Here is a 24,310-nt window from a genome sequence, read left to right as displayed (position 1 = left end):
TGAATATTTGTTACGATGTCACTAATACCCTGTGTAATGCCTCTGTCATTAAGTACATCATATTTTTGAATAATTATGTAACGTACCTTAGTCCCTCATTAGATTAACTGTTGCGACGCTGAATTAAATCCGGTTTTCAATCATCATAATTCTTCATTATGACTTCAATATAAGTACTCACCAAGTGTTCGTGTTCTGCAAAACAAAATAAGTGAGTTATTTCTTCCTACCAAAAACAAATATCGAAGAAACTTTTTCACCAAACAATTCCCTTGTTCCCGACTGCAAATGGCAAAATATTTGAACGACTTCCTCGCTCTTCGGGGTTGGAATTAATAAATGATGAGCCATTTAGCTTCAGGAGATCAATTCCCGACTTTTTAAATTTTTATCCGACGAAGATTGGTTCGATTTACCAATAGATGTTTGGACGGAAGTAGTATGGAAGAATTGCGAGGTTTAGCCTTCAAACTTGTTTAATATCAGACATTTTATATTGGTTTTAAATTGAACATACTCGTATTGGTTACGTGATTTTCTTCCAAATGAAGATCCTTTTTTATTTTTATTTCTAATCAGCGTGTTTCTTTTCCATACATAAGTATAACGTAACATAAACAGACAATGCACGTCAGTCAATACAGCCAACCGGAGAAGGCATAGAGTATACACCACCACGTTTCTCCTCTGCGAGTTGGTGGAGGTGTTTTTACGGCTAAGAGAGAGGCGGTCATAATATAAGTAGGTACATAGATAACATACATAAACAGCCTATATACGTCCCACTGCTGAACATAATATAAGTAACGTATGTTTTTTAAAACGATTAAGCAGGTAAGTACCTACTTATATGAGTGAAATAGAAACACGTTTCGAATCGACTTCGTCCTTTTATGAGTTAAGTACTTAATAAAATAAAAGCGTTTGGTTATTTTCAGAGTTCAATTACACGAAATCGATATTCTGTTACGGCTTCCTATTTAGTTCGAAGTTTTGATTGATGAATGTTACATAATACTTTATGCCAATTAATTATACTATCACGCAATTAATTATGATTATAAATTTTGGTTAGTATTAAATATCGGGTAACCGGGAGTTTGTATGCACGCGTTGAGACAGAAATTCGTCATACCTCGGCGCGTTACATACATACGCACACGCACACGCACGCGCACACACACACACACACACACACACACACACAGACACACACACACACACATATACACACACGCACGCACGCACAAATGTTAAGGATAAGGAAAATTAAGAAGCGAAAAATAGCGTCTGTTTCCCTAGAAATAGACACAATGCTAGAGATATAGAGATGCAATGTTCATGACCTTTTCACTATTGTGCCACATTGTGTGCCGAGTAAATTTACTTATTTTTTATTGTTTCTGTGTAATAGTTACCTATTTATGATTGCTCTGTATATAATGTGTCACAAGTTGATGAATAAATTTTATATTTTCTCTCTCAAACACCGCCAGACGACACAGACGGTAAACAGACTTCCTATCCACAGCCACAATGACCGCTGTACCGCTTCTCGTGTAATTAACAAGTATTACTATAATAAATTGAGGAGCTCGGTGGCGCAGCGGCAAACGCGCTCGGTCTGCGATTTTTGAAGTTAAGCAACTTTCGCAAAGGCCGGTCATAGGATGGGTGACCACAAAAAAAAGTTTTCATCTCGAGCTCCTCCGTGCTTCTGAAGGCACGTTAAGCCGTTGGTCCCGGCTGCATTAGCAGTCGTTAATAACCATCAATCCGCACTGGGCCCGCGTGATGGTTTAAGGCCCGATCTCCCTATCCCATCCATAGGGAAGGCCCTTTCCCCAGCAGTGGGGACATTAATGGGCTGATGATGATGATGATGACTATAATAAATGAATCACCTATATTACCCCACAGCCTAGCGGGCATGTCACGCAGCGTGACGGTAGCAGTGGCATATATCTGTACCGTCGGTGAAAAGTAATACAACTCGAGTTGTATCACTTTTGAGTTATTAGCACACACTTCATGTTCAAAAAATTCTCTTTCTTTCTGTCTAATTCTCGTAACTGTAGCTATTATAAATACGGAGATAATTTTTGTGTTTAGTGATATAAGTACTGTTTGTGAAGGATTCATGCTGTTATAACACGTGTAACATAATTCATCTTAACTTGCATTAAAGTGAAATGAAGATTTTCACTAAATATTTTGGTGTAAGTAAATGCAACTCAACATATATTAAAATACACGCAATCCTTGAATTCTCACAGTCCGTGTTTAATGATATAATTATAGTTGTAACATCAAACACCAAATTATTTTTTTCGTGAAAAGTAATATAAATTAATATATATCAAAATATTTCAGAAAATACGATCTTAGATATCAATAACGTGTCGTGTATAATGATACATACAAGTTCGATTCCATGCGCCACCAGTGTGTATCCTAGGATGACCTCCGCATAAACCTGTCTATGGGAAGACATTTTGTCTAGAGCCACAGCAAACCATATCTGATCCGCATTGCGAGTGGGTATAGGTTAAGTTAGTACTTCAGACCAAACCGTGTTTTTTCTCTCTCTGCTATAACCACCTTGTAGTACTTAATTATAGTACCTCAATAAGTTGTGGGTCCTTATCATGGCGTCGTTATCACCATGGCAGGGTTAGTCAAGAGGTATTTGAGATTTGTCATAACTGTCGTTAGTCTCCTTCCCTTAGCTCGAAGCATAGCTGTTTTACATAGTTTTCTTGATTACATGCAGGTTAAGCGGTGGCAGATTGAACGCTGCCTTCATTGCTAAGGAGGTTGTAGACGTGAAATAATGGCTCCAAATATTATCGAGCTCCAATTAATATGCAATTCAATACTCGCTGGTTAGATCTTTTATGCAAGCGCCGGTAGTGGTATTTTTGAACCTACACAGCCGTAGATGACAGCTCGGCATCGGCAGCATCGGGATCTGCCACATCTTCTCAAGAGAAGATTACCAGTTTCTCAAACACGTTGAATGGTGTAAATTTGTCGAGCTTCCTCATTTTTATAAAGGGAATAACTGCTCTGAACTCTTGAGCACCACCAGTAATATTTGTTTTCTGTATTTTGATTACATAAGAGAGAATTACGCACAGGACTGTGAAAGATGGAAAGAGGAAGGGGAGGCCTTTGCCCAGCAGTGGGATCTTGTAGGATAGATTAGATTGGAATAAATAATTGGCAACACCACGGGCACAACCCCTTAATTAAACCAGGTCACAAAGTTTGTAAAAATCCCAGGAGGTATTTGAGCTTCTGAAAGGAGTTAGTTGGCTTACATAGTCAATAAAAGCACGCATAATGGACCACTTGTGTTTATGCGGAAAACTGAGCCCATTAAAATAACATTACATATGGGACATTCGAGTATTCATTGAGTCAAGTCAGGGGCCTATGGCGGCTCAGTTATAACCCTGACACTAGGGTTGATGGGGTTGGTAATTCACAATCCACACGATAGAAGAAGAAGAAGATGAGACATTTGCCCATACATGTTGTGCCGACCCCACCTAGAGTGAGATAAGGGCAGGAGGATGATTATAGTGGGAAGTTTGCCCACTTCACAATAGTGGTCCACACGCGAGGATACGCGGAAAGTCCCCCACGTGTGCTTACGTGTAGAGTTTTGCGGAAACGAGCTCATTTAGCTTAACCATAACAGACCATGGTCCATGGTGGTCATGGTCATGGTCTGAGGATAGCCCTGTGTAACCTATAGGTTTGGAGGTGAACCAATGATCTTCATTTTCACTACCTATTCTCATCGTCAACATTGATTCGACTCCGTTTATCGTTCTGTCAATGTTGCAGGCTACCATTAGACCGGGAATTTTGATAATTCGAAATATCGAATTTTACTTTACTTTAGGGGATTTTGATGAGTTGTGATCTTTTAAATAGTTTCAGCAAGAAAGAAGTAACACTTACCGGTTTGTGTGATTTTGGTTTAAAAGTACGTAGGTACATCACCTTTATCTCCAGGCCATACTGCCAGGCTAGCCCGAAACATTCCTAATGACCAGTCTTAATATGATTCCTCTTACCTTTATTTGTTAGGGGTGGAAATATTATCATAATTGAATTTGTAAGATTTTGACTGCAAAAATGAACCAAAAGTGGTTTTGATTAGGGGCGTAGTGTAGTGGACAAAATGTGTTTGTAGTGGGCAGCAGTGGTGGTTTTGCCCGGTTATTTATGAGTTTTGAGAGTAAAATCATAACAAAAATATCTTATTATCGCCACCTTACACTATATATACGTGTACCATCTTTATATGTATTTATTATTAGAAATTCGTAAAAACATGTATCATTTTACACAATAAAACCGAAAAAATAAGTCATGTTAAACCACTTGACACAAATTCGTTATAGTTTATCGTTTGTGTCAATTGATATAAGTTACGTTTCTTTACTTTTTAAAGAAAATAAATAGAATTTTGCCTTTCTACAACATTATGAAATAAACTTTCTTCCAAGACATTTTGTTTTTTGTAGAATAAGACTGTAAAATTAATAATTGAAATATGATATATCAACGATGACTTTTTTATAGTTATGTGTGTAAAAAGGTATAAGTAGACTTGTATCAATTTACACAATATAAAAGTTGGTGTCAACTGATACATGTAATTTATTTTGATCCTCTACCATTTCTGTTTAGGTTCTAAATATAACTAAATATTAGAAAAGAAACCTTCCATCATCACCTATCGACACATCTAACTTCTGTTCCATTATTCCTTATAAGTCGCGAGCTAGAATATTTTTAACTTTAAACTCGATTTTCTCAAAACTTGAATTTTGGACTTGTATTACTTTTCACCGACGGTACAGATATAATGTCGGTGACCCCGCTGACGTGGCGGGAAGCGCTGAAGGTGGTGCGCGCGGGCCGCGCCGTCGCCAACCCCAACCTGGGGTTCCAGAGGCAACTGCAGGAGTTTGAGACTTACAAGCTTGTTGAGGTAAGTGAAGCCTTTCTAAACGCTTGCCTCTCACTTTGAGGTCGCATGTTCGAATCCAGCACAGGCCTAAACCAACAATTGTCGAATTTGTTTCCGAATTCATGTTTGGATCATAAATGATTATCACGTGCTCAGCGGTGAAGGAAAACATCGTAAGGAAATCTATCCGAGATTCATTCCCGAGAAATGCATTTTCGGAGGTATGTGACCTAACCTGTATTGGACTGGTTTTCCCTTCGCGGGTTGGAAGGTGAGACAGGCAGTCGCTTCTGTAAAAGACCGGACCTGTCAAATCTTCAGGAAAGTAATCAGACCTTTGAAAAACGGGATAATGCTAGGGAGATGATTAGAGCATGGCCGTGATTGGTTACCACCCTCCAGACAAAATGACGAAAGTCGTGTCCCGGCATAATGTCTGGAGAAGCTGCTAGAAGTCCGGCCAGTTGTACTATGCATGTGTAACGCAAACTTATTTTTAATAAATAAAATCAGATCCATCAGCTCATTCCACCAAGTCCATTCCATCTGAGGACATCCAGACGTACGGCGGGTTACCATCCTTACTTGGTTGACATACCACTAATCCGCACCAAGCGCTTCGCTTCATCTTTCATAATGCGCACAGCCAAGGAATGGAATGGGCTGCCGGCGTCGGTGTTTCCTGTACTTATCGTATAACCTGGGGTCCTTTAAATCACGGGTGAATAGGCATTTTCTGGGTAAGCTCGTTCCAACGTCGATCTCTTCTTCTCGTCGTGGAAGAACGAAGTTAAGAGCAAACCCATCTTAATTTAAAATATGCACTTATAAATACCACATCTAGATAATTAAAGTTAACACTATTGTCTTCGCATTACAACTATTACAAACAAATTGGTTCCCAAATGAAATGGGTTTTCGAGGTTTTCCGTTGAGGTTGCTAATCTTGTACGTATTTACGGAGCACTTTATGCCGCTCTTAACATGAGAAGGGTCAGTGGGACAGACCTTTTTCTCCTTGAATACCCAAGTGGAAGGGCTTCTAAGGAGTATTCTGCCTGCAGGCTAATGAATGCTTACCCTTTGTGATGTTTATTAGATGCCAGTTTGTCTACGTACGTGAACCGTACGTACAATTTTATTAAACGCTTCAAAGATTTCAGTTTAAAAATATATCAACGTACTTACTTTGTTTTCCCTAGAACTCTATACTAGAAGTAGGTAGTTAATCAATCTTCTTCTATCGTATTCTTCATCAGGGTTACTATTGAGCCGCCAAACGCCCCTGACATGGCTTATGTAACGACTACTTACTTACATCAGTAAGTAATAACCGGCACCAACGGCTTAACGTGCCTTCCGAAGCACGGATCATGTTACTTTCGGACAATCTGGTGATTAGCCGGTAATGTCCTAACCAAACTAGAGACCACAAAGGAATTTTTGTGATATGTCCCCACCGGGAATCGAACCCGGGACCTCCGGATCAAGAGCCCAACGCTCAACCACTGTAGGTAAACAATTAGATACGACGTAATATTACATGTAGGTATCTAATTTACAATTCACCTCACTGATATTGACGAGAGCTAATTAATAGCATTCAGGTTTAAGAAAATTTATTCTCATAAGAATTTTACAATTCACTTACATGAGAAACTTAAAAATATTTTAATATAAGTAATATATGTTTGAGACAAGCGTACGAATTACAATATTTCTATTTTCTACTATAAAACATAAAACGAGGTAGGTAGTTGACGAATAATTTGCATGAGGTGTTATTGTGCGAAGCGTTATAGGCACTACTCATTCAACGAGCAAAGCACACGGATCTAGTGCGAACTGGAAGTGCCGAGCGTAGTTGCGTCGGAGATGGAATAGATAGATAAAAATATATTTTATTAGTTACAAGTATGGTTAGTTAATTTATATGTATATATATGTGTGTGTAGCATTGGTAATTTTATCCAAATTATCGGACTGAAAAATGTTTATTTACACCTCCTAAGAAGAATTTCAGAGAGTAGAAGTGAGTATTTTCTTGTTTTATACTTTTTAGAGCGTGTTTTTTGCGTACTTACTCGGGTTTTAGTTTTCAAACTTATATTTTTTAATGTCCATCTACCAGGAGAGGAGACGACTGAAGGAGCGGTACCCGTCCCTGGCGCTGGCAGACCGCGACCTGGTGGACTGCAGAGCCGCGCTGGACTCCTACCAGACCATGCTGAACCAGAAGACCATCTGCGAGGGGAAATGCTCCATGGGCCGGCAGTGTCCTACAGGTAATATCAAGCAAAATTAAATCCTATTATCTATCAAATTAATTCGATTGAACTTTGATTAGCTGTCAAATACTTAGGTACCTACGTACACACGCTCACCGCTTGTTTACTTTTTATTAGTAAGGTGGATTAACCTAAGTATAAAGTAACCTAAGTAAAAGTAGGTACTTTAGATTGATTGCTTTGGTATGTCGTCCGTATAAATAGTTTCAATATAAGCCCATTACTCACTGGGAAATTGGAAACCTATAAAGCCTGATCGATGTTATGACATAGGTTATGTATTGGCTTTAGCTAATCTTTCAGGACCAGGGATGTGCCGTTCCCGGGATGTTCTAAAAATCTTTAATAGTAAGGACACTAGCTGCTTTTTTTCCAAATTATTCTATCGTACACTCCGATCCTATTGGACTAAAGCCTAGGTAATAAAGCTCTTTTTACATCATCATCACTAATTTAAGAGCCACGCTCTTGTCGGTGTAGCATTTTACATGCTACTTTTTTTAGGGAAAAATAGGGCAGTAGTTTCCCTCTTGCCTTCCACCCCGCAGTACTCTGACGCGAGTGGATGGCGCCCAGAGTAATCTTTTTACATATCCGCCTTTTTACACCACCGTTCACAATCTCTGCTGTGTGCCTAAATATAATTAGGTATTCGGTACCGAAAATAAAATGGCACTGAAAAGTTATTACTTTATATACGAAGTGCTTTAGTACTACGCGATGCCAGGCAAAATATATTCCAGTCACGTTTTATTAAGTCCCATTCTTGAAAAATTCACTTCGTTACGTTGAAGATGGTAAGTAACCTAAGTGCCGAGTGCCTAGCCGTGTTCTCTCATGATAATTTTGAATTCCGGAATACAAAATCTGAAAGGAAAACGCGGTTTTGTTATACATAATAAAATATGTTGCTCTAACGTCATAACAAGACAAGATAGGTTTTTTTTTTGACGTGACTTATTGTAGATTTGCCGCAGATGGCATTAAGTACTTGGCCGGACAAATGGGGAGCGCTGAAGGCTCTCACCCGGTACAACGTTTAAGACAACAGGCCTGAGGGTGCCCACTTGGGCGCGAACCTCGGCTCACGGCGTCGTCTGAGAGGAAAAAATTTGAAAGAATTAATCGACCCTAGTGGGTCGATAGCGATAAGCGCTGAATGAGGGAAATCGTCGACCACGCCGGCGGGGTCGGTATCGGGGTCCTGAAGTGTTTGGTGTCGCGAGCTGATTGGCTGCCAGCTGATTGGCTGCCTGACAAGATAGGCACAATGATTGGACACCTAATAAGACACGATGAATTTATTAAAAACATCATAGAAGGAAAGCTAGGAGGAAAGGGAAGACCAAGAAGAGCTTCATGTAACAGATTAATGAAAAGGTTAACGTCGTGTCTTATAGGGAAGTCAAGGAATTGGCCTTTGATAGACTGGAATGGAAATTTCTACACCGACAAGAGCGTGGCTCTTAAATTGATAATGATTAACGTTATAACGTTGGTTTAACAGAAAGCTCCTTGAGGTGTGGGTACTTAGTTCAAGTTGCGATGGATGTAACTCTGACTACCCCAATTGGGATATAGTCGTGGGCTTATATAAAATATCTATACCATGTTCCGACTACTTACCTATAGTGATATCTAATGATCGAGATAGGTGGATAACATGGATATGCCTCCCAAATCTTGAATCTCGAAACACAACATTCGAATTTTTATTATACTTTATTTTTATTTTGTGAATTATTTTAGTAATTGATATGATATGTTTTGGCTTAAAATGTTTTATCACGCGTTTATTTTATTTATTTACTTATTTATGTATTTTGTCTTAGCTGTTTGTTTGGATCAACAAATTTTCACATTTAATATAATACTGTACTTATGATATCTTAAACAGTTTACTTTTATTTAATACAAGAAGACGATATTGTAAATTATTATATTGTAACATAATCTCGCAATCTCGATAATCTTGTGGTTCTATCCATATTAACCACAACATTAAGGGTTATTGACCCCAAATGGCACTACCTATCCCAATCACTGGAGATATCGCACTCTCATAATCTCTAGGTATTATGTAGCAAGTTGACCACACGCTAGGTACTTTTGGTAGATAACTACTTGTAAGATAAATGTGACGATAGAGCAGGGATAGCTTTCCTACATTGCCAGCTTATCGCCTCTAATAGCACCACGACGAAAATAATCGATCCACCTAATATCGACTGACTAGCTTTTGCCCGCGACTTGGTCCACGTGGCGTGTTATAAAAGAGAGATCTTTGTGTGTGTGGGAGTGCATATCAAATTTCAAGCATCTATCCTAAGCGGTTTCGATTTTTTTTACAAATGTTTTTTCCCGCTAACTCCCGTTTCCGTGGGTATTTTGCAATATCCTGATGCAACTTAGCTTTAAGTTAACTAAGGTACCTGCATGCCAAATTTCAAGCGTCTAACTTGAGCGGTTTAGATTTTTCATACAAAAGGATTTTCCCGCTAATTCCCGTTCCCGTGGGAATTCCGGGAATTCCTTTCTTAGTGCACCTCTACGGTACCTAAGCTACGTCCCTTCCAAATTTCAAGTGCCTACGTTTAGCCGTTTAGGCTGTGCGTTGATATGTCAGTCAGTCAGTTTCTCCTTTTATATATTTAGATATATCACTGTGCTAATGAGAACACTAGCTGACGTACTTTGACAGTTTTCATTCTTACCGCGTAATGAGAATTTGAGACTATTGTAAAATATTATCTATTGAAGTATAATCACTTACTGTACTGAACTGGTTGTTCTCTTTAATAATGCCTATATAATGCACTTAAGTAGGTATTTTAATAATAATTCTGCAAATAGGTTAAGTTTAATTTAGCCGCAGTAATCCTACTAAACATAAGCAACAAAATAAGCAGGTAGGTTCATCCCGGGTATAAATTTAGAGCACAGTTTTTTACTTGCATTGAAACTAGCGTGTCTAATTGTAAGGTTTTGTTGCAAAAATTTAGCGTTTACCTGGCGTCAAGCATGATGCGTAGAGACGTTTCAAGTTATCTAATACGTTACCAAGTGTAGAAAAAAGAAAGCTAACCACTTGGTTAGACATACATACATACATAAACTCACGCCCGTAATCCCTAATGGGGTGGGCAGAGCCACAAGTAATCAAAGACAACTTGCAGCCACTGTTGATACGAAGTCCAAAGATGGATATGATGAACCTTATGGTGATAAGGGATCAGCCTATCGCCCATAACATTAGTCCATCATGTTAGAGGACACAATCCCTCTGTCCCTCTGTCACTTGGTTAGACCTTTGATAAAACCGTTTTTGCCACGTTATTTGAAGTTAAAATCTCCAGTGATTCATCTTATAAGTTGGCTTCCGGGAGAGAATGGCGGGGTTGAATTGGGCCTTCATATCCGGGAAACGGGGTAAAAGTAGGGTTGCCACCCGTAGTTACAAATTTTTATAGTAGGTAGGTGTGTAGCTTTTATGGTAGGTAAGCTGAGGCCAGGTTCTTGACCTCCTTCTACACTGGTACGGTTACATAACCCCGCGCGGCGCGAATTATATCGACGGCTATGACTAATAGCCGTACGACGTTACGTCAATCCACGTAGACTGCTTTATTTTTTTTTTGACGTGACTTATTGTAGATTTGGCGCAGATGGCATTAACTACTTGGCCGGACTAATGAGGAGCGCTGATGGCTCTCACCCGGTACAACGTTTAAGACAACAGGCCTTAGGGTGCTCAGCTGGGCGCGAACCTTGGCTTAGGGCGTCGTCTGAGAGGAAGAATATTTGAAAGAATTAATCGACCTCGGAAATCGTCGACCACGCCGGCGGAGTCGGTATCGGGCTCCTGAAGTGTTTGATGTCGCGAGCTGATTGGCCGCCTCTATGGCTAGAGTAAACGTAGATAGCATACGCTGTGTCTATTGGTTGAAACCGGGTCTATTGGCGAGGAGTGAGTGTCTGAGAAACTGGTGTATTGCTACGTTATGTTTTCTTGGTATACAGTCCTCCTTGTCGTATCCGACAACGGCGACCTCAGTCTCTTTTCTCGTGCGCTCGAATGTGACTGGCAAAGCCAAACTTTGTTCTGAAAACCCGGTCACATTGAAGGCAAAATAGCTGTCCATCCGAGTTGAAAGTGTAGCTATAGATGGGTTTGGGATCATCCTTGCGAGTTTGGCGTTTTTCGTCGAGCTCTTTCAGACGATTTTGCTCAAAGTTGGCCATCCCTGTTTTGACACAGTGACGCCACTCAGGTCTTAAAACAGCAAGGTCCTCCCAGCGTTCATGGGAGATGTCGCAGGCGGTCAGGTTACGTTTCAAGACGTCCCAAGACGTCCTTGTATTGGTATAATAAGGTGTCAACCAGGATCCCTCGCGGAGGGTCCCTGGCTTTGACTCCAAGCGAAAAATCTGGACACGACTGAACCGGTGTAGGACCGACTATGGAAAGTCAAACCATCACCTATGTAAATGGGGCTTAAAGGAGTCACCATACTGTGAATGTGGTCACCCGGACCAAACCATATCTCACATAGTGAACGAGTGCCCTCTGCACCGGTTCCCAGGTGGTATAGCCGAGCTGCATTGTGTGACGGATGCAGCAGAGACTTGGTTAAGGGAGCTTAAGCTGGATATTTGATCCAAGCAGGATATTTGTCTGCCATACGCAACAACAAGGTGACAACCCTAGACGGAAATGGCCGTGACCCATCCGGGGAGTTTCTGGCGGGTAGATAGGTACATTTGGGTACAAAGTGTATGATTGTGTTAACCAATTAGTGTTTTGGGGTAGAATTCGCGAAGTAGATTAATAATCATTTACAAAGTTCGTAATTTTCGTTGATAAATTGGATTTATAAACAAAACATTTTCAATTATTTTATCCATTCAGCAACTTAAATATGATACCTACCTCCCATTAAATAACCGTTATTTTTCAATAAGTAAGATAGGTATTTGTCTGGTAGGTATGAATCGAAGCGTTACGTGTGAATAGTATACCCTCTCATAATGTCTAACGAGACTTTTCTAAGTTTTGATTGGTAGGTACTAATATAACCGAAATTATAGTAATAAAGGTATTACAGACAGAACACGTATCGTGTGAGTATAATGTCACGTATAAAGTAGGTACAGTCATGAGCAATATAATGTACCCACTTTAGGACTCTGTCGCGCTAACATATTTGACATTTAGTGAGACAGTTCAATTTGTCAAAAAAGTTAATGTGACATGGTACCAAAGTGTATACATATTAATGCTCGTGACCGTATTTATAAACTTTTTTTTATTTTTTTGGACATGTAAGGAGGATTTCTAAGGAGAAAAGATTCAATATGATTTGGTTTTTAAAAAGACATATATATTTTTGCGATTTTAAGGTAGAGCCAACGCATTCGCGGGAGTTTTCAACACACTAAACAGAAGCGGTTCTGACCCTCATTTTTTTTGCGCAGGAGTATGCAGAACGGGCTCCAAGCGCCAGCCCCGCCCGCGGCGACCGTCCACCACGTCCGGTAGCGGCGACAGCGCCACCACCGGCCTGAAACGGTCACCTTCCACTCTGTCCACCACCTCCACCGCCTCCGGGTACCGTCCCCGGTCCTCGCCCGCGGGGCTCTACAGTTACACTGGTGGTGAGTTCTGAATCCCTGGGGACTGAAGTGATCTATCCAGGCAGATCTCGATCGGCCCACGAGATCTATACAGCCATCGCCAAGCGTCTCGCGAATCTGGACGATTAATTTGTCGCCAACTCATTGAACACACAGGTTGTGCTGATGTTTTTGGTCACTTAAGTGTTACTGTCTATACGGCCACCTTGAACGTCCCTAATTATTGGACATTCTGGATGTTGCTAACTACACTTCTCATCAAAAAAATCGAAACACTTCCGTTTTCATTGTTTCTGTCCGAATTTAACACAAAAAAGAATTCATACGATGAAAAAAAAATACATAAATGTATAGCTGGCAGTTTGGCCATTACAGTAATAAGCGAAAATTCTAAATTCAAAATTAGAATTTCATTTGTTTATCTTATAAACGAAATGAATCACTGTTTTGAGACAAATGTGTGTTTAGGGTTGGAGTACATTTAGCGTTTAAAAACTAAAAATTGGCGCCTATCCTTAAACTTTTTGTTTTTTATTTCAATACTGTGACTTTGGGACGTCTGAAAAAAGGTTTTTTTTTCTAAAACGTATGGATACTTCGCCCACAGAAGCCGCCCAAGTTGTGGCATTGCTGGATTCTGGCCTTAGTCAGCGTGTTGTGGCTGCAAGACTGCATCTAAGCCTGTCATCTGTTCATAGAGTCTATAAACGTTATCGGGAGACTGGTTTGTTCACGCGCCGTTCAGGATCTGGCAGGAATCGGGTCACTTCTGAGCGAGATGATCGATTTATTGTAACAACTTCTTTAAGAAATCGACGCCTTAACGCTTTTCAACTGCAGCAGCGGCTTCGTGTTGTACGAAGGGTGGCTATAAGTGACTCTACAATTAGAAGAAGGTTGAAGGATCGTGGACTGGTACCGCATAAGCCAGCAAATGGGCCGAAATTAACTGCAGACCATCGAAGAGCGCGCCTTAACTTTGCACGTGAGCACCTAAATTGGTCATACCTACAGAACCGCCACCATAGCTGACCTTTTCTTCAATGCAGCATTGTGCATAGCGTTCTCCGTCTCTTCTGTAGACCTTGTTCCTTCCGTCGTTACCATACAGCATAATTTTACACTCATCAGAAAAGAGAACTTTGCTCCACTGTAGGTATGACCAATTTAGGTGCTCACGTGCAAAGTTAAGGCGCGCTCTTCGATGGTCTGCAGTTAATTTCGGCCCATTTGCTGGCTTATGCGGTACCAGTCCACGATCCTTCAACCTTCTTCTAATTGTAGAGTCACTTACAGCCACCCTTCGTACAACACGAAGCCGCTGCTGCAGTTGAAAAGCGTTAAGGCGTCGATTTCTTAAAGAAGTTGTTACAATAAATCGATCATCTCGCTCAGAAGTGACCCGATTCCTGCCAGATCCTGAACGGCGCGTGAACAAACCAGTCTCCCGATAACGTTTATAGACTCTATGAACAGATGACAGGCTTAGATGCAGTCTTGCAGCCACAACACGCTGACTAAGGCCAGAATCCAGCAATGCCACAACTTGGGCGGCTTCTGTGGGCGAAGTATCCATACGTTTTAGAAAAAAAACCTTTTTTCAGACGTCCCAAAGTCACACTATTGAAATAAAAAACAAAAAGTTTAAGGATAGGCGCCAATTTTTAGTTTTTAAACGCTAAATGTACTCCAACCCTAAACACACATTTGTCTCAAAACAGTGATTCATTTCGTTTATAAGATAAACAAATGAAATTCTAATTTTGAATTTAGAATTTTCGCTTATTACTGTAATGGCCAAACTGCCAGCTATACATTTATGTATTTTTTTTCATCGTATGAATTCTTTTTTGTGTTAAATTCGGACAGAAACAATGAAAACGGAAGTGTTTCGATTTTTTTGATGAGAAGTGTATATGTATACCTTGACTGTCACTAACTATTTGCTTCTGCCTGTACCTACAACTTGGATATAATATTATCCGCAATAATAGTAGTAGGTATCTATGAATGCACTTGCTTCATTTTACAACTGAGTATAGGTACTACATAATATAGTACCTAACCACAAAACCACAGACTACGCATAGTAGGATATACAATACCTACCTATTCAAGTCCCTCACATTGATTGTATGTAATGAGATCTGTGATTGTATGAATAAGTACTTATAATCAGTGTAATTAGTGCCTGGGTCTGATAGAATAATATCACATCCTTGATACCCGCATTTCATTCAACATAAATATTTGTTGCGATTGTCGAAAATAGTGCGTTAATACTGAAGGATGACAGTCCATGAATAAATATTATTCCTTAAACTTGCAAAGATATTGTACCTGAACCATAGAATAAGGAATAACACTACGTATAGAACGGTAACCCTCCGCTCCCCTCTAGCGGCTGAGCTAGGTTTACTTTAGTTTTCAATCGTATGGGCGTCAGACGTCACACACACAGATGCGCGTGTACGATAACGTCAATGTGTAGAGTCTGTGTAAAATGAGGTTTTTTGTATGAAATGTCCGGAGTGTGCCTGAAGTAGAAATCCTTGTTCCAGCCCCATCCCGACCGACTAGATCAGCATCAGGGATCAGCATAACACGCGTGACGGACGCCGTGGGCGGCGGGACGGCGATGGCGGTGGGTGGCACCGAGTACTCTCGAAGGAGGGCCGCCTCCGCCCCCGCCACCCCCGCAGCGATGTCTCCCGCTTCATCCCCGCCTGGCTCCCCACATAGAGGAGCCCAGCATAGGTGAGAACCACAGGGCTTTGCTCGATGACCTACACAAGTTATTTGTCTTCATTTCGTGTAGTTGTAAGGTCAGGAGCCTTTGACAGCTCGACATAAACCCCTGACACCAGGTTTGGTGCGGTTGCCCATCGATCATGCAATGATGGTTTATATTATTGAGCCGCCAAAGACTACTAATATTGTGACTTCGGTCCTGGTACAGTTACACGAAATGGAGATCATCATAAACAGCCTATTAGCCAAATGCTTCCTCATTCCACCAAAAGGGTAAGGTTTACAGCACACATACTACAGGACAGGTGTGTAGATAAAAAAATCAAATGAGTAAGTAGTCTTGTTTCATCTCCCTTCACACATCTCCACAGCTTAGAAACCTAGAGCCTAAAGGTTTTAGACGGTAGACCATTACAGTAACAGATGTGGAATAAGGTAAACGCTCCTATTAACGCCACCCAAAAATCGACACCGTTTACCGCCACCTTTTTTAAATTGCGGATATTTTGAATTGTGTCTGAGATAGAAATTTGATTCAAATGTCAAAAGATACATGTATTAATTGACCATGAAACGAACATATCCCTGAGCGCGGGCAACAACAGTCTAATTTGTGATTGGTCTGTAAGTGTGCAGTGTCCGCGTAAGCAACACGCTCCATACAAGCCACTACTGAAATGCATAAGCATACAACACTTTTTTCTTAAGGTTTTGTGTCCCATGATACATTATTTTTCTTCATTTTAGTAATTGTGACTACTTCTTAATACGTTTAAGAACTGAGAAAGCATGCTATATTTGACATTTGTGTTAATTTTAAATGATTAGTTTGAGTTTTAAAATGTGGCGGTGATAGAAGCATACATTTGCAGTTTGGTTACTATTACCGCCACCTATGGCGGCGATCGATGTTTGTATGATATTTCTATTTTTTAGTTATTTAAGGTAACATGCCCAATCATTCATAATGTTATCATCTCATTTTGTAGTATGGTTCATGAACTATATTAAAATCTATTAACGCCACACATTTGGTGGAATTCAAGTATCCTGTGCTGCATATAAGTTAATGTATTTTTTTAAGAAATGTATGAACAAGTAGTTGAAGTAATTATGGATTTCTAATTTAAATATGCATATATTCATTAAAATATGCTTTAAAATTGGTTATTATATACGTAGCTCTCATTTTAAATATTTATTTGTTTTCTTAAGGCTAATTTTTATGTGGCGGAAATTAAACACAGAAATTACATACATGTTTCTATTACCGCCACCATAGATTTCTTCTTATAATTTATATACAGGGTGATGCATTATTCAAGAACGAATGGCAATTGTTCTGGGAACGTTCATTTATTCTATTATTAGGTACGGTACGGTGCAGACAGAGACGGACGGACTGACAGAGACGGACGGATAGACCGAAACGGACTGACAGAGACGGACGGACAGACCGAAACGGACGGACAGAGACAGACGGATGGACAGAGACAGACGGACAGAGACAGGCGGACAGAGACAGACGGACAGAGACAGACGGACGGACAGAGACAGACAGACGGACAAAGACAGACGGACGGACAGAGTCAGACGAAAGGACAGAGCCAGACGGATGGACAGAAACAGACGGACGGACAGAGACAGACGGATAGACAGAGACAGAAGGACAGACAGAGACAGACGGACAGAGACAGACGGATGGACAGAGACAGACGTCGACTATATATATAAATCTAAGATACCAAAAGATTTTTCTGTAGTTTATGTCATAATTCATTTAATAAAAAAATAACAATAATAATAAAGTTTATTGAAAACAGTTCGTTTACAGTTTTTATTGGAACGCTGTCTTTCTAACTAGGTGAACCTGTATTTTGAGAGACAGTGCCTTCCCAATCTATGTATCTATTAACTACATTTACAGTGGTAAAAATACGGTATTAAAACAACCTTTTTTTTAAATAAAGTATTTTATGTACCTGAATAACTAGGTTAGACAGAAGACAAATCTGGTTGGCGGTATTCGATGCAGCAAAGGCGGTAATAGAAAGAAACCGCATTTCATGTGGCGGTAATAGAGACCAGTGGGTTTTCGGACATAAATTTATTTTTTATCCAAAATATTTACTCAAAATTAAAAATTCTTGATGTATTTAGCAGAAGACAATCATAACAATACAAATAAAATAAATAAGCTGCACTAGCTAATACAGAAGTACTTAATTTCTGAGAGGTAATTAGAGCATAGCTTAACCTGGCGGTAATAGGAGCGTTTACCTTAAATAAAGTTAACATCGAGGTTTTTGCTTTTGAAAAAGCTATGACATGGTTGTGTAAGTACTTATTCTTCATCTGTGCCAAACCAGTAAATCTCCCAAACCGTTGTAAATGTCTTAGACCTGGCATTATCTATACGTAACGTTAGCCAAATCGGCTATCCTATCGAAAAAGAAACATTGCACAAAAAAACTGGGATAGGCGCGTTGCCAACGCCTATCGACACAATAGGCAAACGCTATAAATCATGTTCGTCCACGCTTCGCTTTTTCATTTTATTATTCTATACGTAGTTAACTTATCCATCTATCTATTAATATACAACTATCCCTAATATAAGAGCCACGCTCTTGTCGATGTAGCATTCTCCATGCTACTTTTTTAGGGAAAAATAGAGCAGTGGTTTCCCTCTTGCCTTCTGCCCCGCAGTACTCTGTCTGACGCAAGTGTGATGGCGCCCAGAGTAGTCTATTTCAAAGCCGTACTAGGACTCATGTCCTCCGCCTCTGAATAATACTGACAGTTACTGCTACCCTCCGTATAATAAACAACATAAAAGGTTTCGATATTGTCAAAGAGTAACGTCACTAAAATTGCGAATGGTCAACTTATTTGAAGATCGATGTCTTTACTTCACATTTATTTTATAAGAGCCGCTTTTAATTTTCTAACTACCCATGCCTAAAACTCTAGGATGCCTACAGGCGAGAACAGCGTCCCATGACTGTTCTTTTTTTTGATGTGGCATATTGTAGATTTGTTACAAATGGCATTAACAGCACTCCGTGCCAGGAAGCGAGGAAACCGCTCCGGATTTCTGTGTGAACGGATGCAAACAAATACGAATACTAAATTTCCATCCACGGAATGTTCCTCGTACCGCCTTTGTGTGCATATACAGGGTGTTAGTGACGTCGTAACGGATACTAAGGGGATATATATAACTAAAAAAAAACCGTCCCGACGGAAAATTCCACTTGATATAAACTCAGAATTATGGCCCGAAACATCCCTCAAAGTTTTCGTTACGATGTCACTAACACCCTTAATACCATACATAGGGGTCAGAGATCCGGGTGACCTCATCTTAGATCATATAAAGCTCATACTTTCTAATCATTTTCATTCACCTCTTTTATTTTGTTTGAATCTAGGGGCGGCTGCGCGTGGGTGATTCCCACAGTGAACTGGGACCCAGATTCCATGTAGCATCACCAAAACATGCACAGGAGCACTTATCACCCGCACGCCATCTTGGAAAAGGTTACTCCCCTTCATTGTTTCTTTTGTTTGAGCTCTTGACTTGCGACTTCCCGGGTAAGGGCCTCCGCAAACAATCACACGGGTTTTATTCGGGATGCGGAAATTCATTGTTGAAAAGAAAGAGTTTTTGTTCTTGTTTATATTCATACATACTTAACAATTTTGTTTTTTTATCTCTTTATTTTCAGCGTTTGCTACCTATATGTAGGCACCTTCCGAACTTAAATTTAACCAACTTTGAGTGGACTATTACTAAGAAATGACAATTATATTTCTTAGAAAAACATACTTTAACTACTACAACAACTACTAGGTAACTACTACTACTGTTACTATAAGTAATTCCTATATTTTTTTTATTTATATGTTTAGTACTTATATAAAATCCATAATATACCTAGGCATTGATATACAACATACTTACATACATAAACTCACGCCTATATCCCACCGGGGTAAGCAGAGACTATAGAATACCCCGACCCCCGGTGATGAATTTTATTATTAGGAATATATTATTATATCTTTATATTTATGTTTAGTATATAAAATCCGCACCTAAAATTAATACCTTGTTAATATATCTAGGCATTGATATACAAATACCTAGTATATCAAGGTAGTTGTATATTAATGTACGTAGGTACGGTCACGAGTACTAATATGTATACACTTTGTAACCATGTCACATTAACTTTTTTGGCAATTTAAACCGTAAGCCTCATTAAATGTCAAATATGATAGTGCGACAGGGTTCTAAAGTGGGTACATGATATTGCTCATGACTGGACAAACTTATATCTCCCACTTTATAGAGATTAAGTATATCGAGGAGAAAATCAATTCTACGCACCATGCATTTTCATGAATGCATTTTTATATTTCCCACAGTCCGTTCCTGCTTTGTTTCCGCGTTATCTCATTTTATCATCGGCTTACAGAGCCGTTTTCCATTCAATAACACAGATAAGTCGGAAACACATTTTATCCGTCGGTTTCATAATACCCACACCATACAATATACGGATTTCATTTCATCCCCGATGATACTGTTGATAAAAGAATGAAATTAACTTTTTTTTTTTCATTATTAGAGGACGCCAGAGTAGCAATATAAAAAATAAACTTACACGAAATTACATATTAACAGAGACCTAAAAAGAACTGAAAAATAATCTCTCTCTCTCTCTCTTTATTTAAGAGCTGCGCTCTTGTCGGTGGAGTAATCGCCTTCAATACTCCATAGATAGGGCGTGTAGAACGGTGGTTGCCCCAATCGCCTTCCGTTCCGCAGTACACCGACCAATTCCTCAATCGGTGATGTTCTAGCTAGAACCCTACCAGAATCCATTTCCTCGGCCTCCAACCAGTACTGATACCGCTGCTGCCCGGCATCAGGGAAAAAAAATAGGTAATAAAATATATGCAAACCGTTGCGTTGGTCGTAACAGTCACGCTTTCTGAATTACAGCCCTCGTTATCGAATAAAGGTATTTTTTTTATTGAGAAAAATGCTATCATCATCAGCCGTACGACGCCCACTGCTGGGCATAGGCCTCCCCCAAGGATCTCCACGACGATCGGTCGAAAAATGCTATACATTTAAGTAATTAAGGGCGAGGGAATTGAACAGGGAGATCGGCCGGAGACTCAAAGTCAAAGGTGGTGACCCTAGGTCTGCGTCTTACTTGGTCCAACGCCTGTCAGTGGCTGTGCAACGGGGCAATGCCGCTAGTGTAATGGGTTCGTTTAGACCAGGTCAGATTCAGAACACTTAAACGCGTAGTTGGACGTGACGAAGTTACGTTATGTTTCTCATTATGCGACATATTTTAAATAAGTAAAAAGTCAATTTGAAGACATTTTAAGTAATTGATTTTACCTTTACAACACAGCGAATAAGTACCTACACTATACATAATTCTAATCAACACGATGCAAATAAACCACAAAATTAGTTAATACCTCTTAGGTATATAAGCAAGGATTACCCTAATAACTTAAATAGCCTACCCCAATTACTATTATTGGTAATATATCAATAAAATTTGTTTCACACAGATATTATAGGAGGCCTTCACAAGATCTTTACTGGAGATATGAGGACATGCGATGTAACGTCCTTTCTGAACTTACTACATTCCAACACAGTAAGAATATATTGTTACATAACCTACTTATTAGAATTGCAATTACCTAAGATTTGAATAAAAGACGAATGTTGCACATAGCTATACATACATAGTAAATTAGTAACAGGACAAAAATCCAAGGCTATAAGAATACTCAATATGTACCTAATAACTTACTCTACCTTGCTTTGATCAGGGAGTTATCACTAATGCATGAAAGTAGAAAACATACAAAGAAATAAATAGTTAAGTAAGTACTAAAGTATTGGATAAACTTTTCATTATAATAACTTCTTATTTAATGGCATCCGTGGTCCAGTGGTTGAGCGTTGTGCTCACGATCCGGAAGTCCCGGGTTCGAATCCCGGTGGGGACAAATCACTTTGTGATCCCTAGTTTGGTTAGGACATTACAGGCTGATCACCTGATTGTCCAAAAAGTAAAAAGATCCGTGCTTCGGAAAGCACGTTAAGCCGTTGGTCCCGGTTATTACTTACTGATGTAAGTACGTAGTCGTTACATGAGTCATGTCAGAGGCCTATGGTCGCTCAGTAATAACCCTGACACCAGGGTTGATGGGGTTGGTAATTCACCTCACAATCCACACGATAGAAGAAGAAGATGGCAGTTTTTCCTCGTTTTCATACGTAGGTAAACCACTAGCGCCTAATCTTGGAAATCTTGGAATCTGTAGTTCAGCCCATAGCAGTTAGTTTAGTACTTACCTACACTAACCTTTGCCCACTTCACTACTTTAAAAACCTATTTAGTTTTCGTTAAAATGTATCCCATTGACGATATTTTCTCCACGTTTCAGGTCCCGGGCGCTCCAACGATGTTCCTAGCAGGCCTCACGTGGTTACGGATTGTCAATCCAGTGTCGATCGCTTGACACACGCACAATCATCCAACGATGCACCCCAGCTCTACATATTTAGCATAACCGAGTCAGCCGTTGAAGAGAACATGAGAAAATCTATGGAATTAGGCTGATTTACGTATCTGCGGTTGATGATGCCCAGACATGGGTGTTAGCTATACCTCAATATAAATTAACGAGAGAACTACGTACTTAAAGTTTCGTATAAAAAACTACTAAAATATGCATAGGTAAATAAATTGACATACTTATACTAAGCGAGCACGCACCCTCGCTGTTTCAATATGAGCGCAGTCCTATTATTCTACAACAGCTTTTAAATAAACGTTTTCAATGCACAATTTAAAATGGCGTGGAATAAAAATAACTTTTATATAAAAAAGTTTACGAAACTCTTATGAGTTTTTGCTTAAATTGAGATGGATTTAAAGGAATATGGATTGTAGAATCTAAGATCAAATATTTTGGAATTGGAAAGGAAAAAGAAATGGTTTGAACGCTACCTAAAGTGTAGGTCTCGGAGCCTACCCGATGTAGTCAAAAAATGTAGTCTTCATTGATACCCGTAGTGATTTTAAAGAATGAAGAAATGGTTATACATCATAACGGCTAAGAATGTAACGACGAAATATTGAATTCCAGCCATTGTAACTGTACAGTCCTTAGCAACAGCCAAGCAAACCGTAACTTTCTCATAAGTAGGTATGTTTAGGCTTTAAAGCAGTCCCAGATTAACACATAAGCAAAATATGCAACTTCTTAGGGCATCACATCTTTGGGGGCACTAAGTGCACCACTCAGCTCCCGTTTATTCTTGGCAAAGTGGAAATATTTGCCAAAAGATGTAATGCAACAAAAGTTTAACGCTTTGTAGGTATTGTACCTATATTGCAGCGTAATGGGGCTAAATAGCGATATTATCTTTAAGGCAAATTGCTAGCCTGCCTCCTGGAATTAGAAAAAATACCTATATAAGAAAGAAATGAACAGAAGGTGACAAAAAAATTAATGCAAATAGTATCCAAGATATACCTACCTAGTCAGGCGCTAGTCAAAAATCTGGGAGCACCAAAAATTTTTAACGCTGGCATCAAAGAAGTTTAATTCGGCACAGCATAAAAGCATTTTTTTTTTCAAATATAACAAAGGAACGCACTGCTATAAAACAGATGCCTTTAATGCGAGACGATGCCTCCATCTTGTGATTATTTGATGTGATTAGATTTAATGCGAAAATCAACGAAATAGGTACATAGTCCTAGTGTTCACACGTCGGCAAAATGTGTTGTAAGCTTATTTCCCATTGAATTCTGACGTTTGAAGGGTGTACGGGAAGTGACGAAACATGTACCTGCACGAATACTTCCAAACGCAAAGAAGAATAATTATCAACGAGGATAAAAACTGCCTATTTCTCCCGTCAGGTGTACTGCTACTGTTGAGTGTTCTTACATTTTGAAAGTTCCCCTTATTATTTAAGTAAACAACCATGTTGTGGTTATATTTTTACACGATTATAACATAACCCTTTGCGCAGCGCACTGCAAGATCATAGTGTTACATTTATTCCTTAAAGATCGAAAATAAAATATAGAAAAACTTATTTTCAATCAAAAGTGTCTTTTTCGAACTGATAGCTATTCTTTTTCGTAGGTGACTCATCCTTCAGGCAGGAAACACTCCACGTTGCCCCACATTTTATAGCAATTTATCAGGAATTTTAGCTGGGCAGTATGGAGAACTGTCAAAATTAAGAATACTCAACAGTGCGACCGCCTGCATTTGAGCTTCTAGTTTTTATCCTCAATAAAACAACATAATTACTTTATTTATGTATCAATATATGCATAGATATCAGAAAAAATATTTTCTTGAATTTTATCGAATGATCACGAAAGCTAAAGTACAATTTGAACACATATGTAATGAAATATAATACTATTATATAATATTATCCAAATGTTACCGCTATGTGATAATAAGTATGAGGTTTGTAGTTATTTAGTGGGTAAAGTAGTGATAAGGTCTGGCTGGTACAGACATCTCATAAGATTTCTACTTCAATGCGTAGCTGATTTTCTAAAAATGTCTA

At 39.3% G+C, this 24,310-nt stretch overlaps 1 protein-coding gene across 4 annotated transcripts in view; it reads left to right on the top strand.

Annotated features, from left to right (window-relative positions):
* The window catches only part of LOC126372508 (dual specificity protein phosphatase 22-like), a 68,268-nt gene extending 43,958 nt beyond the window's left edge, over positions 1 to 24,310 (top strand). Inside the window, exons 4-11 of one of the 4 annotated variants that reach the window (XR_007567167.1) lie at positions 1,921 to 1,965; positions 4,885 to 5,011; positions 7,122 to 7,275; positions 12,754 to 12,933; positions 15,474 to 15,669; positions 19,098 to 19,206; positions 21,268 to 21,356; positions 22,156 to 22,177. Coding sequence is in view for 2 of the 4 variants with exons in the window: in XM_050018307.1 (XP_049874264.1) it covers positions 1,921 to 1,965; positions 4,885 to 5,011; positions 7,122 to 7,275; positions 12,754 to 12,933; positions 15,474 to 15,669; positions 21,268 to 21,356; positions 22,156 to 22,331 (967 nt within the window). In the remaining 2 variants the exon portion in view is untranslated. Of the gene's footprint in view, positions 1 to 1,920; positions 1,966 to 4,884; positions 5,012 to 7,121; positions 7,276 to 12,753; positions 12,934 to 15,473; positions 15,670 to 19,097; positions 19,207 to 21,267; positions 21,357 to 22,155 lie in introns of all 4 variants that reach the window. The other 3 variants (XR_007567168.1, XM_050018307.1, XM_050018308.1) reach the window with 3 other exon arrangements.

The sequence above is a fragment of the Pectinophora gossypiella genome, chromosome 14, assembly GCF_024362695.1.
Source record: "Pectinophora gossypiella chromosome 14, ilPecGoss1.1, whole genome shotgun sequence".
In the NCBI taxonomy this organism is placed as follows: Eukaryota; Metazoa; Arthropoda; class Insecta; order Lepidoptera; family Gelechiidae; genus Pectinophora; species Pectinophora gossypiella.
The sequence above is the reverse complement of the archived record's forward strand: the minus strand, read 5'-3'. Positions and strand labels throughout refer to the sequence as shown.